At 35.9% G+C, this 17027-nt stretch overlaps 2 protein-coding genes across 5 annotated transcripts in view; one reads left to right on the top strand and one right to left on the bottom strand.

Annotated features, from left to right (window-relative positions):
- Positions 1-10448, bottom strand: part of Asap (ArfGAP domain of ASAP) — a 718739-nt gene extending 708291 nt beyond the window's left edge. For all 3 annotated transcript variants that reach the window (XM_090411444.1, XM_090411445.1, XM_090411443.1), the window contains exon 1: positions 10291-10448. In XM_090411444.1, coding sequence (XP_090267570.1) covers positions 10291-10416 — 126 coding nt within the window. In that variant the 5' untranslated portion in view covers positions 10417-10448. The remainder of the gene's footprint in view (positions 1-10290) is intronic.
- A 5-nt stretch (positions 10449-10453) lies between these two features.
- LOC150094725 (E3 SUMO-protein ligase NSE2-like) overlaps positions 10454-17027 on the top strand; it is a 114078-nt gene continuing 107504 nt past the window's right edge. Inside the window, exon 1 of one of the 2 annotated variants that reach the window (XM_090411448.1) lies at positions 10454-10585. The gene's annotated coding sequence lies outside the window, so the exon portion shown is untranslated. Of the gene's footprint in view, positions 10586-10709; positions 10821-17027 lie in introns of those variants that run through there. The other variant, XM_090411447.1, reaches the window with a different exon arrangement.

The following is a 17027-nucleotide window of genomic DNA, read 5'->3' on the forward strand; positions in this document are numbered from 1 at the left end:
GATTTTAAAGATTATATGATAAATATGTTGTCAATTGAATGAACTTCTCATGATGAGTCTGCTGACTTCATGGAGGTGTGAAAATATCTGTGTTAACCAGTACTCTTAAGAACTTGGAAACAAACTGATTGAACTTCAAGTACTTTTTTTTCTTTTTTTTTTTTTTTTGTGAAGTTATACATTGACAATTAAAGCTACATTATAACATGTGGACAATTGGCCTCATTGTTTTGTGACTTCACATTAACCCCTATCCATTTTATTTATAGTGTCATTAAGCTTGCATCATCATCAAAATTCTGCCCTGTATCCTCAAGGGATGTACAGGTATATGATAGTACTACATGAAAAATTTACATCGTTACTAACTTCCTATTACAATTTTCCTCTAAATCAGTCTGTTACCTTTCAAGACTCCAACATTATTATTACGGGCAACTCCAGGGAGTCATTAGACTCATCGAGAGAGGCATCAAATCATGTTCATCACAACTATTCGACATTCATACAGTATCTATCATACCTCGCCTTAAACTCATTCACTGTCACAGCACCCACCACAAACTCTGGCAGCTCATTCCACTCATTTACCACTCTAAAAGTAAAGAACCCATCTCTAACACCCTTACTAACCACACTCTTGCCCAGCTTCCATGGATGTTCCCTAGTCCTACCACAACCAGCCCTGTTCTCAAAAATATCATCTGAATTAATTTTATAGAAACCCTTCAGTAATTTGAATGTCTCAATCATATCTCCCCTCCTCTGCCTATCAACCAATTTTTGCAACCCACAAATCCTCAACCTGTTCTCATAAGGTTCATTCCACAGACCTGCTATCATCTTGGTCACTCGCCTCTGGATCCTCTCAACCTCCTCCCCATCAAAAAGAAACCTAGGTGACCAAATCTGGGCACAGTAATCGAGATGGGGTCTTATCAAGGCTCGATACAGAGGAACAATAACCTGCTTGTCAACGTATTCTTCAGCAACCAAGTGATTTGATGAGCTGATTTGGCCACTTTTGCAATGTGCCCCCCTAAATTTCAACTCCTTATCCACCAACACTCCTAAATCTCGTGCCTCATCAATTTCCTGGAGTACAGTTCCACCAATGTAGTAAACTGCTGCTAATCTTTTCACCCAAAAATGTATAACCTTACATTTTGCCACATTAAATTGACATCCATTCTTCTTAGCCCAGACCTCCAATCTATCCAAATCGTCTTGCAAAATTTTGACATCATCTGCATTCACTATTGCTCTACCCAACTTTGCATCATCCGCAAACAAATGAACTGTTCCTTTCAGATCCTTTCCTATATCATTAATGAACAAATTAAACAGCAGTGGTCCAAGAACAGATCCTTGTGGCACACCACTAGTCACAGGCCGTCTTGAGGACTCCACTCCTGAATAAACCACTCTTTGATATCTCTCCGTCAACCACCCTCTATCCATCTCACCAACCCTATATCCATCCCCATATACTGCAATTTCCTGATTAGAATTCCATGTGGTATCCTGTCAAAGGCCTTAGCAAGGTCCTGTAGAATCACTGTAAACCCATTACCCTTATCCAGTTCAGCCGTCACTGTGTTATAATACGTGGGCAAGTTACTGAGGCATGCAGTATCCCATTTTCATCTATCCAATCTTGTATTTTCCTCGAGTATTTTCTCCAAAACCTTGATATATTATGATCTTATATTTCTATCCTCTAAGACACTTTTTGCCATATCAATCCACCTATATCTTGGTTTTATTCTGGGTCTTTTTCCTGCCAACATGGCAGAGAACAATTGTTTTGCTAATCTTTCCTCTCCCAGTCTGTTTAAGTGACCATACCACCTGAGATTAGCCTGGAATGCTCACAGTGGCAAGTTCTTTCCAATTATCCTTGTTTTTAATATGACACTGCCATTGATGCCATCTGTTCATTCCCCTAATTTTTCTCAGGCAACTCATATCTGAAGTCTCTAGTCTTTGGTCAAGTGTTTTACTTCTGACCTAAATCTCAGATCCATAAGTTAAAATTGGTTTGAACACTAACTTGTAATTTATAGCTAATTTAGTGTTTTGACTGATTTCTCTCTTATACCAAATAAATTTATTCAATTGACTTTCTACTATAACAGCGTTGTTGATTCTGTTGTCTATTTCCATATTTAATTTACCATCTTCACTAAAAATCATGCCTGGCTGAAATGGTTCACTTGTTCTATAGGTTCTCCATTCACAATGCAGTTGATATTTTGAATGCTTCTGCCTATTTTCATTGCCTTTGTTTTATTATTGATGACCTTCATACCATATCTATTACAACAGTAATTCATAGTCAGGAAATCTTGCAGACTTGTAGCAGATTTATTTAGAAGTATAACATTGTCCACATAAAGCAAAGAGCTGAGATTAACATCGCAAATTGTGATATCAGGTTTAATACCACTTTCCTTCATAATGTGATCCATACAGTTAATGAATAACAGAAGGGATAATGTACATCCTTGTCTCATACCAGATTTAACATTAAACCACCTTCCTGTTCTTCCTTCAATTCTAACTGCTGACTTACATCTCAAATACAGACTAAGTATTGCTTGATATAATGCCCCATTGACACCATATAACCGTAGCATATTGAATAGCTTCTCTCTTGGCATTTTGTCATATGACTTTCCCAGATCTACAAAACTTAACTACAGATCTTTGTTATATTTCCATGATTTTCAACTATTTGTTATAAAGGGAAGATCTGATCCTGTCCTCAATTTGGCCTGACTCCAGATTTATCTTTATGAAACTTTTCTTGCACAATCCTTCTCAACCGTTTCTTCAGTATACTGACATAAATCTTATCAGGAACACTCAGAGAAATACCTCTGTAATTCTCACATTGTTTTATTTCCCTTTTTATATATGGGTACTATGACAGCTCTACTCCAATCACCCGAAATTCGTACCTCTGTCCACGCCTTCTAAACTATGTAGAGAAGCCACTGTAAGACATTTATACCACCATACTTCAGCATTTCTGGTGCAATATTATCTACTCCTGCAGCCTTTCTACATTTCAAGCCTTTGATGGGTTTTTCTACTTCAAGAATGGATATGTATTACTGATTGCATGCCTGGTAAGTGTTTTTTTTTTTTTTTTACCACTGTGCTATCACTGCTTGTTTCATTTAGCAATTTTTTGAAGTAATTACTCCATACTTCAAAGATATCTTTTTCTCCCGTTTTCATGTCACCTTTATCATCTCTAATTCCTTCTACAGCACTATTTCCTCCATTTCTGAGCTTCTTCAACAACCTCCAGAACATCTTGCCACCTTCTTGATATTTATTTTCTATGTTCTTACCAAAGTCTTCCTGTGACTTTTGTTTAGCTAGTTTTACACAGTGTTTAGCTTTCTTACTCTCTGTATTCTATAAGAGCACAAGCTGATTTATTTGCCAGAAACGTTTGATATGGTTTCTTCTGAGGTTTGGTTCCTGTTCTCAAACTCTTTGATTTTTTCTTGAATAATGTTTGTGTATTTTAGTCTACAGTTCATATCTGAGAGCTGCTCAACTTTTATTAGCTTTAAAACTTTCTTATATGTTATTCTTTTCAATATGAAATTCAATTTTATCCTGCTCAAATGGTGATCACTTCCAATTTCAAATCCTCTGTATACTCTGGTGTCTTCCACCAGGGGGAAAACATCACAATCAACAATAACATAGTCAACAAGATTTTTCTTATTTCTTGCCTCTCCTCTCCATGTGAATTTGTGCGCATTTTTATGTTGGAACATTGTGTTAGTAATAACCAGTCCATGTCCTTAGCAGAAAACCAACAGGTATTTGCCATTATTATTAGCTTTGCTTTTTTCTCCAAATTTTCCCAAAATATTTTTCTGTCTGACAATCATTTCCTACTCTGCTATTTAGATCCCAACATGGACCAACTTTTCCTTTTTCATTGTGTCAGTTGCTTTTTCTAAAGCATCAAAAAATTCCTCCACTTCTACCTTAGTAGAACCTTCTGTGGGACCATAGGCACAAATAAGTCTCATTGTCTAATTCCCCATTCTGATATTTGCCCACATCACTCTACTTGAGACCACCTGCCATTCAAGAAGATTAGCCTCGTATTTAGTGTTGAATACTATGTTTACTCCTTTTCCTTGATTGTCATTGCCTGAATATAGCATTCTGTATTTATTGCTCAGAAAGATCTCACCAGTTTTTGTCTTTTTTGTTTCAGTCACCCCCATTATGTCGATCTGATAGTTATCTAATACCTCAGCTAGCTCCATTTCTTTGCCATTCAGGCTTCTTATGTTGATAGTACCAATCTTGAACTCTGATGTTGAATTGGGGTGCGTTTTAAGATTTGTTTATCATTTTTTTTCTTTAAAATTCAACATTAACACCTCAAAACACAACAAAGACCTCACATATATATCTGTGTATATACAGAAACACGCTATGGTAAGGGTTTGGGTTTAGAAACCAAATGTGGAGTTTTTTCAAGCCACTATCTTCAATAAGCAGGGTGGGCAATGGTTTCAAGCCAAGCAATGAAATTTATAACAAAGTATTCACAAACAGTGGGACAATAAGTACAGCCTGCTGATTGAAAAACAAGGATATTATCCACTCAGGTAAACCTGGTTGAAAAGCAAAAAATTTTTTAGTTATACCCAATAATTTGGTAAGTAACTTTTTCATGTTCAGGGAGAATTAGAAGGCACAACAAAAAAAGACTAGAGGACCACTAATTATAAAGGACACAGGACCGCAAACATTCAAAAGCAAAATAAACAATTTTTATACATGCACATTCACAAGTAGATTGTGTGCATATATATAGAAACTGATTATGTAAATACTTGGGGATTTCATTCTTTTTAACCAATCTGCACAAAAGAGAAGACAATGTATGACTAATTCATGCCATAGGTTCTGCAATGAACACTGCAAAGAAAACTACTCGTGAGAATTGAAGAAGATGCAATAAAGTAGGATGAGACACAGGTTTAGTTGGAGGCTGGACCATAAAAGATGTTGAGAAGCTGCAACTCATATTTTAGCAAATGCAAGCTAAAGTGAAAGAATGATAGATGCCAGTTCAGTGTCCATGGAAGTACCAGCAGAAAACACAAAGCTGAAAGATAATGTGCAAGATTGTGGTTGAAGTGAGTCAGTGAGAAAAAGATTCTGTATTAGCAAAATCACTCTCCCTCTCTGGACAACCTCAAGAAAATTTAGAGAAAGATTTGGTACACTGCCCACAAACATGTTAACAATATTTAAAGGTTGAGCAGATTTGGAATTTTGTACACCAAAACATCTTTAAAGGTCCAAAAGATAAGATCATGCACATAACAACAAACCAACCATACTACATTCCTAATCAGAGTTCTCTCTACAGACATGGTAAGGTGATTTTAAATGTTGGACTGAAGGTTTCATAAGAATGGTCATTCATATTGTTGATAGTGTCTGGAGCAGTCTTATTTGTTGAAGTTCATGAAATGTTATAGAGCCAAAGTGGACTACATAAACACTGAATTAAATCTGCATTTTCTATCAATTCCCACCCATTTAAGTTTCATTAACTATAAGCATTAATTAAGTAGTGTAGATAAGCCAAGGGTCAAATAATCTGAGAATATGAATATGGTTTGGAAGCGAGGTTCATCACTTATTGTTAATGATTTTTGCAAACATCCATACCATGGTGAGATTAATCCACAGTCTGGTTGCAATGTACAGATGTAAACCACTTAAACACAATCTGCATAATGAATGCTTCCAACAGTGTGGATAACCCCCCCCCTTTTTTTTTTGGAATGTTCATTCATGAAGATCTACACCATTCTTCTAGCCTGGTCATGGAGCATGAACTCCAGTATATAACTGGGTAATCTCAATGAGAGATTTAGGAGGCCCCTTATCAAACAGCTGATTGTTGGTGGGCTTGAAGGAAGTATTATTATTATTGTATGGGCAACTCCATGAAGTCCGAAGACTCATCGCAGGAGATCCAAACTATCTACAAAATTTATCATACCTCTCCTTGAACCCATTAATAGATAAAGCACTCACAACTGACTTTGGCATCTCCTACTAAACACACTTTTATTCAACTTCAAAGGATGACCCCTGCAGAGGAAATGTTTCAGAAGTGCCGAAACATTTCTCCTGCATCAATCCTATAAAACCATTTAAGGAACATTCCACAGGCCATTCACCTCTGAATCTTCTCCACCACTTCCTCATCCCAAGCTAGACCAGACTTCAGCACGGTAATCCAGATGCGGATGTATCAAGGCCTTATAAAGAGAAATGGCAACTTGCTTATTTCTACTTGTTAATGTGTTTTTCAATAGCCAAGCAACCTTAACAACATGGCCTCTAAACTTTAACTCTATTTGCCATCATCCCTAAATCTCTAGCTTCACCTATTTCTAGGAGTACAGCACAATCAATGTGATGCACAGTTTATAATCAATTTATCTCAAAATGCATAACTTTACATTTCTCCACATTAAACTGGCACCCAATATCTTTTGCCCATACTGACAGCCTATTTAAATCATCCTCCAAGCTCTCCACATTGCCTTGATTAACTATTACTCTATTTAATTTCACCTCAACTGAATATTTCCTTTTAGGTTATTTCCTATATCAATTACATACAAATTAAATAGCAATGGTCCCAACAGCAAACCACATGGCATGTCATCAGTATCCTCTTTTTGCCTTGATTCTGTTCCTACATACCACTTTTTGATATATGTCCAGCAGCCACCCTCTTATTCATTTAACAAGCATCATATCCATCCTCTTTTGTTCTAATTTGCATAACAGAAGTATGGATGTTCCTCAAAAATGCTTCTACTTTTTCTTTTCCAATCACAGTAGCATAACAATTAAATTTAATTACTTACTAATCGAGTCTGTTACTTCTTTGAAATGAGCAACAACATGATTGTGCATATCAATTTATTAGGAGGACTGGTCGCAGACCAACAAATGGATTGTTACGCTTATTTACGAATGCCAACAGTATCAGAAATAAGGGAGATTAAATTGTGGAATTGGTAGAGTTTGTGTGCTCCAAAATAGTTGGAATATGCGAAACATGGTTCAATGAAAATAACATCTTGATGGGAATAGAAATGGAAACATGGTTCAATGAAAATAACATCTTGATGGGAATAGAAATGGAGGGATATGATGTTTTTCATGAAGATAGGAAAGGTAAGAAGGGGGGGGGGGGCTACTGATGACAACGGGAGAATTATGTCTGTGCAAGATTGTGGTACAAGAAGAAAAAAAGTGACAGTGGATTTGAAGCAGCATGGTCTGAAGTAGAGTTGGTATCTGATGGTGTTCCTGCAGACCACGGAATGTGAAAAGTGGAGACAAAGAAACATACAGGTAACCTGGCTTGGTGAGCAAGCCAAGGGTGATCACTATGGGTGATTTCAATTATGGTAATATTGATTGGAATGAAGAGACAGCGTCAGGGGTAAAGAAGAATGAACTTCACGAGTTATTAAGGGCCAACAATCTTAAGCAGCATGAAACGAGGGCACACAACAGTTAAGAGTCTTAGATCTGGTTACATCATCAGAGGATATGATTGTGAATAGTGTATTTAATCATCCCCCCAGGTCGGTGAGATTGTCCATGAAGTGATCATCTGGTTGGCAGTCAGTCATATGAGAACCTCTTTAAAGAAGGGATATATCTGGAACTACAGAGCTGTTGGTTATGTCAAGCTTAGAAGACAACTAGGAGCTATAGCATGGAAAGAGAAGTGGGAAGGAGACTAACACTGCATGGGTATTGATAAAGAGCTATTTAACATCTGAGTGTATTCCAAAAGGTGAAATGGCCAAACAAGGCAGGAGTGAATTGGATGAATATAGGGTTAAGCAGGAAATCTGGAAGACAGCAGCACAGTGGAGACAATGAGATGAATGTTAGTAATGATCAACTGCAAGAACAGTATAAAGAGACGGCCAGAAAGGTGGCTCACTTGGTAAAGACTGCAAAAAGTGCAGTAGGAGAAGAAATTAGTCAAGCAAGCTAAGAAATATCCAGGTGAGTTCTTTTGATATGCAGCAAGTAGAAGGAAAAATGACTATGGGAGGATGATACTAGTTGATCCTGCCAGATTGGTAATCAATGTGAAGGATTTAGTTGAAGTAATCAATGAGCAGTTTATTGGTATAATTCGTCCTTGTGAAGGCAACATCAGGAAAGGCTGGAGTGAAGAGGGTATTGTGGACCAATCTGTGTGTCTAGGGTTGTTGTTGCTAAGATGTTGGAGATATTGGTGAGGACTAGGATTCAGAAATGGGTTGATAAAGGCAGTATTCTAATGGTCAGCATGAGAATACTGCCATGGGAGGGTCATGTTTCAGCAATCTGGTTGCATATTACTATAAAGTGACAAATTCACTTGATAAAAGAGATGAATGTGCAGTAGTATACTTGTATTCTTCAAAGATCTTTGAAGAATACAAAGACATGATGGTAGCTAAATCGAAAGAGATGGGATAAAATAACAGAACAGAGTTGGAGAGTTGACTAGCTGTCAGATAGTATCAGCTGGTTGTGTATGAAGGAGTGATACCCCAAAGAGGAAGATAACTAGTGGAATGCCACAGGAATCTATTTCGGGACTGTTATTGTTTAACTTGTATGTTAGTGATAACTGGCTTAGCTAGTAATATGCAGCTGTTTGCCAATGATGTAAAGCTGGGGGAGAAGCATAGCATGTCGTGAACTATGCAGGATGATCAGCATAGACTACGTGAGTGGGCAAATGAATGGCACTACCAGTTTAATGTTGCAAGGTCTTGAAATGTGGTAGGCAGGGTTGGGATACAGAGTATACAATTGATGGAGATATTTTAAAGGAGGTGGAGGAGATTAGAGATTAAGGGTAATGGTGGACAAGGATAAAGTTCAGGGGTCACACTGCTAAAATTGTAAGAACATTCCAATGGATTATGGCAATTATGAGGGCATTGACATGCAAAAGCAAAAAGATTATGGTTCCCTGTATAAAGCTTTGATCAGGTCATATATCAACTATTGTGCATAGATTTGGTCACGACCCCTCATGAACCTACAGATTAACGTGGAACAGATTTTTCATAGAAGGGTAGAATTAGATGCTATCCCTTTATAGGGAGGGTGTGAACAAGGGAGTGAGAAGCAGGTTCTTTGCATGGAAAATGACTGGTGAGTGGAATGCATTACCTGAAAGTGTGGCTAGTGTGAAAAATGTGAATGGATTTAAGGCATGATTTGATGTTTTTTTTCCGCATGAGACTTTCTAAGATTGGAGTTTTTTTCTCCTCTCCAAATTCTAAAAATTTTGCATGTGCTTACACTATTCACTAAAATCTTAATAACTTGAAATTTTCAAAACTTTTTTTGCAAATCATCCCAAGCAACTTCATACCTCGGCAATATTTCATTTCTCTAGTACAAAATGACAACTACAACATTGACTTCCTCCAAAATCCCTATCTTCAAATATTTATTCAATACTAGTTAATCACAGCAACATGTCACAAATTCTTAAACATCTTGACTACTAAAAAATAATCAACCAAATTTCTGTAGTCACCAATCTTATATCAGATTATCTAATATCAGTTCCATCATTCATCAGCACTATCATTAAAAAACAATCATAATTAAAAGGAACCTGCTCTTTTTCTATCTCAATTCCTTAACTTCCAAAACCGTAATTTTCTTTTTGAAGCTTCAGAAAATTAAGGTATGGTCTTAAATATTTAAAAGAAAAATTTAACGATGTATGTAAGAAATAAGCTATGAACTAACAGGTAACTCCATTTTTAATATTACATTGTAATTCTTGATCTACCATGAAAAAGTAAACATAAATGCGTACATCATTCACTGTAAATATATGCAATTAAAAAAAATCTCTCTCTCTCTCTCTCTCTCTCTCTATATATATATATATATATATATATATATAATAGAATTGTCCTTTTGTGTTCGTGTTATATGGAATCTCTCGTTGAAGATTTAATAACTTTCATTAAATAGCATCACTTCAGGAAGAAGCATTATCATCTTTTATGGAAATCGTACGAAAGGTCACTGTGCGAAAATAAATAAATTTAACAGACATGTGCCATTTAAACTTCACTACACCCACCTTGAAAAACACTTGGCAACCCACAAATAGCCAACTCGTGGTAACTAAGATTAAATATAGCGAAAAGAAAGTGGCATGCTCACCTCTTCAAGTGATCCCACTGTTTGTCTGCATTGTGGCATCTTACATACAAAAGATGATGTTGTTGGAGAATTATAATCTTCTCGAGTCTCCGCCACAAACTCTGCCACGCTCATTAACCCCGGCATGGCTGAGTTTTGGACGAAAATCACACCAAAACAAACCCCTAGATGCACTCTGACAGGAAGTGTACCATCTACGGTACCCTCCCTCCCAAGACCTTTCAAACCTTAACACTGCTTCGCAGTTGCGAATAAAATACGAAGGTTGTGCCAAGTACTCCATGAATAATACAAGGTAAAGAAAATTAACATTGATAAGAATTTTATTTGTTATGAAATAAAATTCTATGAATGAAAAGAAAAATTTAAAATTGCAAATATATAATTTTAAAGTGCGGGATACTTCGAGAAAGTTAAAAATTGCGGTTTGTTGTGGTATGAGTACTTAAATGTCATGTGATTTTGAATTAATATCGCGTGTGTATGTTTTTAAAGTTTGTTCTGCGACTTATAAATTTGGACATAACTCCGTAAGTGTATCAACTGCATTTCAGGGTTTTTTTTTTCTTACACTGTATCGTGTAAAATTTTAATGCGGTATATTAATGTATTAGTCACATCATTTCGAAATGGCGTTTAAACTATTATATATATATATATATATATATATATATATATATATATATATTAGCTGTGGTTCAAAATGTAGAAAAAATCTGTTGTTATTTACTATTTATAATAAATGGTTCTAGCTTCTGATTTTTTTTGTTTAATTGGAATCTTCGAAAATAATTCATGTCCCAGTACAATTAACCTTTGTAGTAATGAATCAGGAAGTTTGGTATGTTCAGTTGTGAATCGTGCATTGCAAATTGCACAGGTGTGTTGATTTGCTAGCTGAATTTATAGAAAGAGATGTAACCGAGAAATTACATAGTATAATTAAATTATTGGTATTCGGGGGAAGAAGATACCGCTGATATGTTATCTGCAAAGGTTCGAGGAATCAAAAGCTGATCAAGAAGAGATTTACATAACTAAAAATAATGTGCGTTGTAGTTGGTGCAGACGGAGAGTTGCACAGTAAATACCCTCCTTCGATGAGTTTTCGACTCCTTGGAGATGACTCCTTGTAAATGTTTTCTTCAAAGATTTGATAAGGATAATTAGGAAGTATTCCTTCACTACCGTTGAAATCCCTGTTGAACATATGTCATAAGGGGAAAGTCATTTCATATAAAGCACTTTGGAAGTAATTTAGGAAAATACAGGGAATTATTCTTCAAAGAAAAACAAAAAAGGAAGGAAATTCTTTCACTATATAACAAGCAAAAGGACAAATAATTATGAAGGATGGCACTGGTAGGCTGACAAGGATAAAGGATACATGTGAAAAGTAATGTTTTTGATGAAGTAATTGATGAGGCTAAGGATTTACTCCCAAATCCCTAGTCTTATCAATTTTTTGCAGTCCAGTTTCATTTATGTAACACAGTATGTTGTTTTTTCATCCTAAAGTGCTTAACTTGACACTTTGATGCATTGGCAGCCATTATCCTATGACTGAACTACCAATGTATTTAGATCATTCCATTCTGCAGGATCACTCTATCCTTTATTGACTATTTTTCTCTCTAGTTCTACATCATTGGTAAGCAGCTGGATTATTCTCCCTCAAATCATTTTCAATATCGCTGATGCACAAATTGAATTGCAGCAACCCAATTACTAAACCATATGGCATGTCATTGGTCAGCTACCTTTTCTAAAGTGTCATTTCTTATCACCATTCCAGAATTTTGCTCTTAATCTCCACTCCTGGATACAGATTTGTTGTCTCTTGTATCCGTACCTCTTATGTAATAGGACTATCGTAATACTGTATTCATATCGAGTTTCATTAATATCCTAAAGTCTGCTCCTCATATCAATCTTGCCCCGTTATTACATTATCTCTATTTGGATGATACTTGCAAAATGATCATTAACTAATTCAACTATTTCTTTTTTTGCTCTTGTCACATGTGTGTCATCATTGTTTATTGAAGTTATCTTATAATCATTCTTTCACTTGTTGCATAGCAAAAAAACTCTGATTTCTTGTGACTTGATCAGCTAATTTCACTTAATGGTCACCCTTCTTGCCAGTGTTTTATATTGTATATCACAGTTCTCTTTATATATCCTCAACAATATATATATATATATATACATACACGAGGTTGGTCGGAAAAATTTTCGGCATAACAATGAAAAAATGAATTTATAATTTCAAAATTATTTTTATTTTTCAACATAATCTCCCTTAAGACTAATACATTTATTCCAGCAATGCTTCAACTCCATTATCCCATGCCTGTAGTGGTTCTCAGTAAGAGCTGCAAAATACCCCTCTACAGTTCCAATCACCTCTTGATTCGAAGAAAAACGCTTACTAGTGAGGAAGACTTTTAGTTTTGGGAAGTCAGAAGAAGCCAAATCTGGGGGACTAGTGTGGATGTTCCAACAATTCATAGTGCAGATCCCTTAATTTTCCCATTGCCAAAACACCTTTGTGGGCAGGTGCATCATCCTGATGAAAGATGATTTTTTTTCTTCTGCAAACCAGGTCTTTTCTCATGAATTTTTTCATCTACTCTGGTTAAAAGATCGGAATAATATTCCCCGGTTATTGTTTTACCCTTTTCAAGATATTAATAAACAAAACTTGGTGCTTCTTTGGTGCTGAACAACCTCCCTCTGTCCACCATTTTGACTTCTGTTTGGATTCTGGTGTGTAATCGTAAATCCAAGTCTCATCTAGTAATAAATCGACACAAAATCAGTTATATTCTTGTTAAAACGCTCCAAGCACTATTCAGAGATTTTCATGTGAGGGCGCTTTTGATCTGCTGTGAGCAAGCATGGCACCCATCTTGTGTGAAGCTTTTTCATTTGCAATTCTTCATGCAAAATATATCATACATGTTCTTTTGAAATGCCTATAGTCTCAGCAATTTCATGCACTTTGACTCACTAGTCATCTATTACTATATTGTGCATTGATCAAAGATTTCTGGTGTTACACTTTTTGAACAATCTTCATGTGGATCATCTTCAAGGCTGGTATGGCCATGTTTAAACTCGGCAGCCCATTTCTTAATTGTCAGAAACGAAGGGGAAGAATGCCCAGAAACATTTATGAACTTCGAATGCATTTCTTTTGGCATTAAACCTTCTTTTACAAAGAATTATATAACTTCACGATACTCAATTTTATCCATTTCCAGGGATACAGACAACATTTTTGCTTCAGACAGCTGTATAAAACAAACTACTTGATAGAATGACTTGCAATTTCGCATGGTTGCTTATGGCAGATGTACCAACTTAGAAAAAAAAATCTTGCTAATAGTGTTGCCATCTATGGTTGAGGCTGAGAACTTTTCAGACCACCCTCATAATATATTAACAGATCCTTTTTAATGATGCTACACATGCAGATAACACCCACCCAATTTACCCTTCTGGGCCCGAATGTACCTTCTAATACTGTTTTCCTTACCACTTGACTATTTTCCCCTGCACTACTGGCATCCTGCCCTAATAGTTATTTATGCCATCGCATTGCTGTACGCTGCCTCCTGAGTTTCTCATAATCACAGTTTTGTAGTTCTTTTAATCCTTGTTAATTCAAAATTCTGCATGTTTAGAACTGAAGTTCACATGGCATATTGCAAAAGTAAGTAGGCAAAGTAACTCAAAAGGATTACTTGAATGTTGAAGAGCACATTGATAAGTGAAGAAAGATTATTATCCCTCTTTATAATGCTATGATTCTGCTCCATCTTGACTGCACAGATTTTTGGGATAAGGAGGTAGTTGAGAGGATTCAGAAATATGTGACCAAGCTGGTGACAGGTGTGGAGTCCTTGCTCCTGTGAGGAGAAATTGAAGGTGTGTGGGTTGCAGCGTTTGTTTGGCAGGCCGAAGAGAGGGCTCATATCAAAACTCATTAAAAAGATTCTATGAGATTGACACAAAATAAATTTTTCAGTACATGACAAGTGGGGAGAGAAGGTTAATTAGATTAAGTAACTAATTAAAATAAATGCAATGTCCTTTTCTTTTCCTTTGCGAAAAGAAATAAAGTACAGTACATATTGCATAGCTGTTAGTATATGACTGATATAAAGTTTTTAATTTCAGATTAATTTATCAATATTAAAATAATTGTGTCCTCCATACAAAGAAACCACTCCTCACCCTCTTGCTCAAAGCTTCCTTTCGTAACGTCCAGGGATGGCCCCCTTGTCATCGCACCTTCCCACTGTTCCACCAAGCAAAAGAACTCCACAGTGTCAACCCTGTAACTTCCTCTCAATAATTTAAAAGTCTCGATCATATCACTTCTCCTTCTTCTAATCACCAAACTCTGCAGTCCACATTCCCTCAGTCGATCCTCATAACTGACATTATACAGCCCTGAAACCATCTTTACTGCCTCTGTACTCTTTTCACAGTTAATTTATTCCCTTCAAATCTGGTGACCAAATTTGAGAACGATAGACTAAGTGTGGTCTGATCTTTTATATAATGATTATCTTTTATCTCTGCAGGTCAGCGTCCTTCTCAGTATTGCAGCAATCCTCTAGGTTACCTTCACCACTTTTGCAATATGTTCCCCGAATTTCAGTTTTTTTCTATGCCCAGTCTTGTTTCTATTGAAATCTTTTTGCCACTTCTAACACTTTAATGACACAAAATAAATTTTTCAGTACATGACAAGTGGGGAGAGAAGGTTAATTAGATTAAGTAACTAATTAAAATAAATGCAATGTCCTTTTCTTTTCCTTTGCGAAAAGAAATAAAGTACAGTACATATGCATAGCTTTTAGTATATGACTGATATAAAGTTTTTAATTTCAGATTAATTTATCAATATTAAAATAATTGTGTCCTCCATACAAAGAAACCACTCCTCACCCTCTTGCTCAAAGCTTCCTTTCGTAACGTCCAGGGATGGCCCCCTTGTCATTGCACCTTCCCACTGTTCCACCAAGCAAAAGAACTCCACAGTGTCAACCCTGTAACTTCCTCTCAATAATTTAAAAGTCTCGATCATATCACTTCTCCTTCTTCTAATCACCAAACTCTGCAGTCCACATTCCCTCAGTCGATCCTCATAACTGACATTATACAGCCCTGAAACCATCTTTACTGCCTCTGTACTCTTTTCACAGTTAATTTATTCCCTTCAAATCTGGTGACCAAATTTGAGAACGATAGACTAAGTGTGGTCTGATCTTTTATATAATGATTATCTTTTATCTCTGCAGGTCAGCGTCCTTCTCAGTATTGCAGCAATCCTCTAGGTTACCTTCACCACTTTTGCAATATGTTCCCCGAATTTCAGTTTTTTTTCTATGCCCAGTCTTGTTTCTATTGAAATCTTTTTGCCACTTCTAACACTTTAATGATCAAATCTTTGTAGTTTCTCCATGTTTCAAGGCTAATAAAAAAACAAACAGTATATTAATGTATACCATTCAGATTTTTTTTATTATCCTTGAAATTCATGCACACTGTTAACATGCCACCACTGATATTGATATTACACCACTCTAGCTCATAACAGAGCATAGTTTCACTACTACTAGTAGTGAAACCATTTTTCAGATTCCCCTCCAGGCATGAATTGGCAGAGTGTAAGGGTTGAATTAATGCATTAGATCAGCGTTTCTCAACCTTTCTAAGCCCAAGGACCAGTAAAATACTTAAAAACAATTCTGCAGACCACACTAAGTTAGAGAAGCATAGCTGGTGGGGGGAGATCCGCCCCTGACAGCACCTTTTTTGGCATTTAAAAAATCTTGCCTTACTGTCTATAAAACAGCAACTGAGTGATGAAATAGACTTCGACAATGTGATCGACAATTTTGCGAACAGAAAAGCAAGAAAAATAACATTTTAGAATGTTGGAGTTAAAGTTTTACTTCAAAAATAAACAGTGTTTTTAATTTATTTCCCTATAAGTCATTTTGACTTTTTGTAATTTTTTTAAAAAACCTACGTAGGAAATACCAACATTTCGGAAAAACTGTGCCATTTATAACATAAATCTAAAAGCATGTTTTGAAAGATATGGCAACATAACTAATTAAATTGGAAGTAAATGATTAAAAGCATATCATCATTGAACAAAATTTTAATTTTTATTAAACAAATAAATAAGATGATATAATTATGTTACTACTTACTTTTAATGAGATGGTTGAGCTTCTCGACCCTTGCAGAGTTGCTGGATATCTGGCTCAATATTGGTCAACTTAAGTCGAAGATCGGCACACACACTAAGACGATTTCTCTATTTTGTTTTTATTTGAAGGAGCAATGAAAATCCTTTCTCACAAAGATAGGTTGTAGAAAACTGCAGGACGATTTTCAATGCTTTTTTCAGATAATTCCGGAAATAGTGTCTCGTCTTCTCACTGAAGACGAGATTCAAAATCAAGCAAAACCAAGATCACAGAATTGCATTTTAAGCCCACTGTCACTTGAAAGCTCAATTAGCTGTTCAGCTCAATTGACTGCAAGCCTGAAATGGATCGCAAACCCAAAGAAATTTCTTATAAAAGTTATTCGGAAAATATGTTTCAAAATTCCGTTTCAGATTTTTGAGTGGAAAAATATTATTTTCCAAAAAAGGATTCCAATGTTGGAAAAAGTGCAAATTGTGTGTCTTTTACATAATTAAT

The sequence above is a fragment of the Typopeltis vanoorti genome, chromosome 21, assembly GCF_054136105.1.
Source record: "Typopeltis vanoorti isolate ZY-2024b chromosome 21, IOZ_Tvanoo_1.0, whole genome shotgun sequence".
NCBI classification, from domain to species: Eukaryota; Metazoa; Arthropoda; class Arachnida; order Uropygi; family Thelyphonidae; genus Typopeltis; species Typopeltis vanoorti.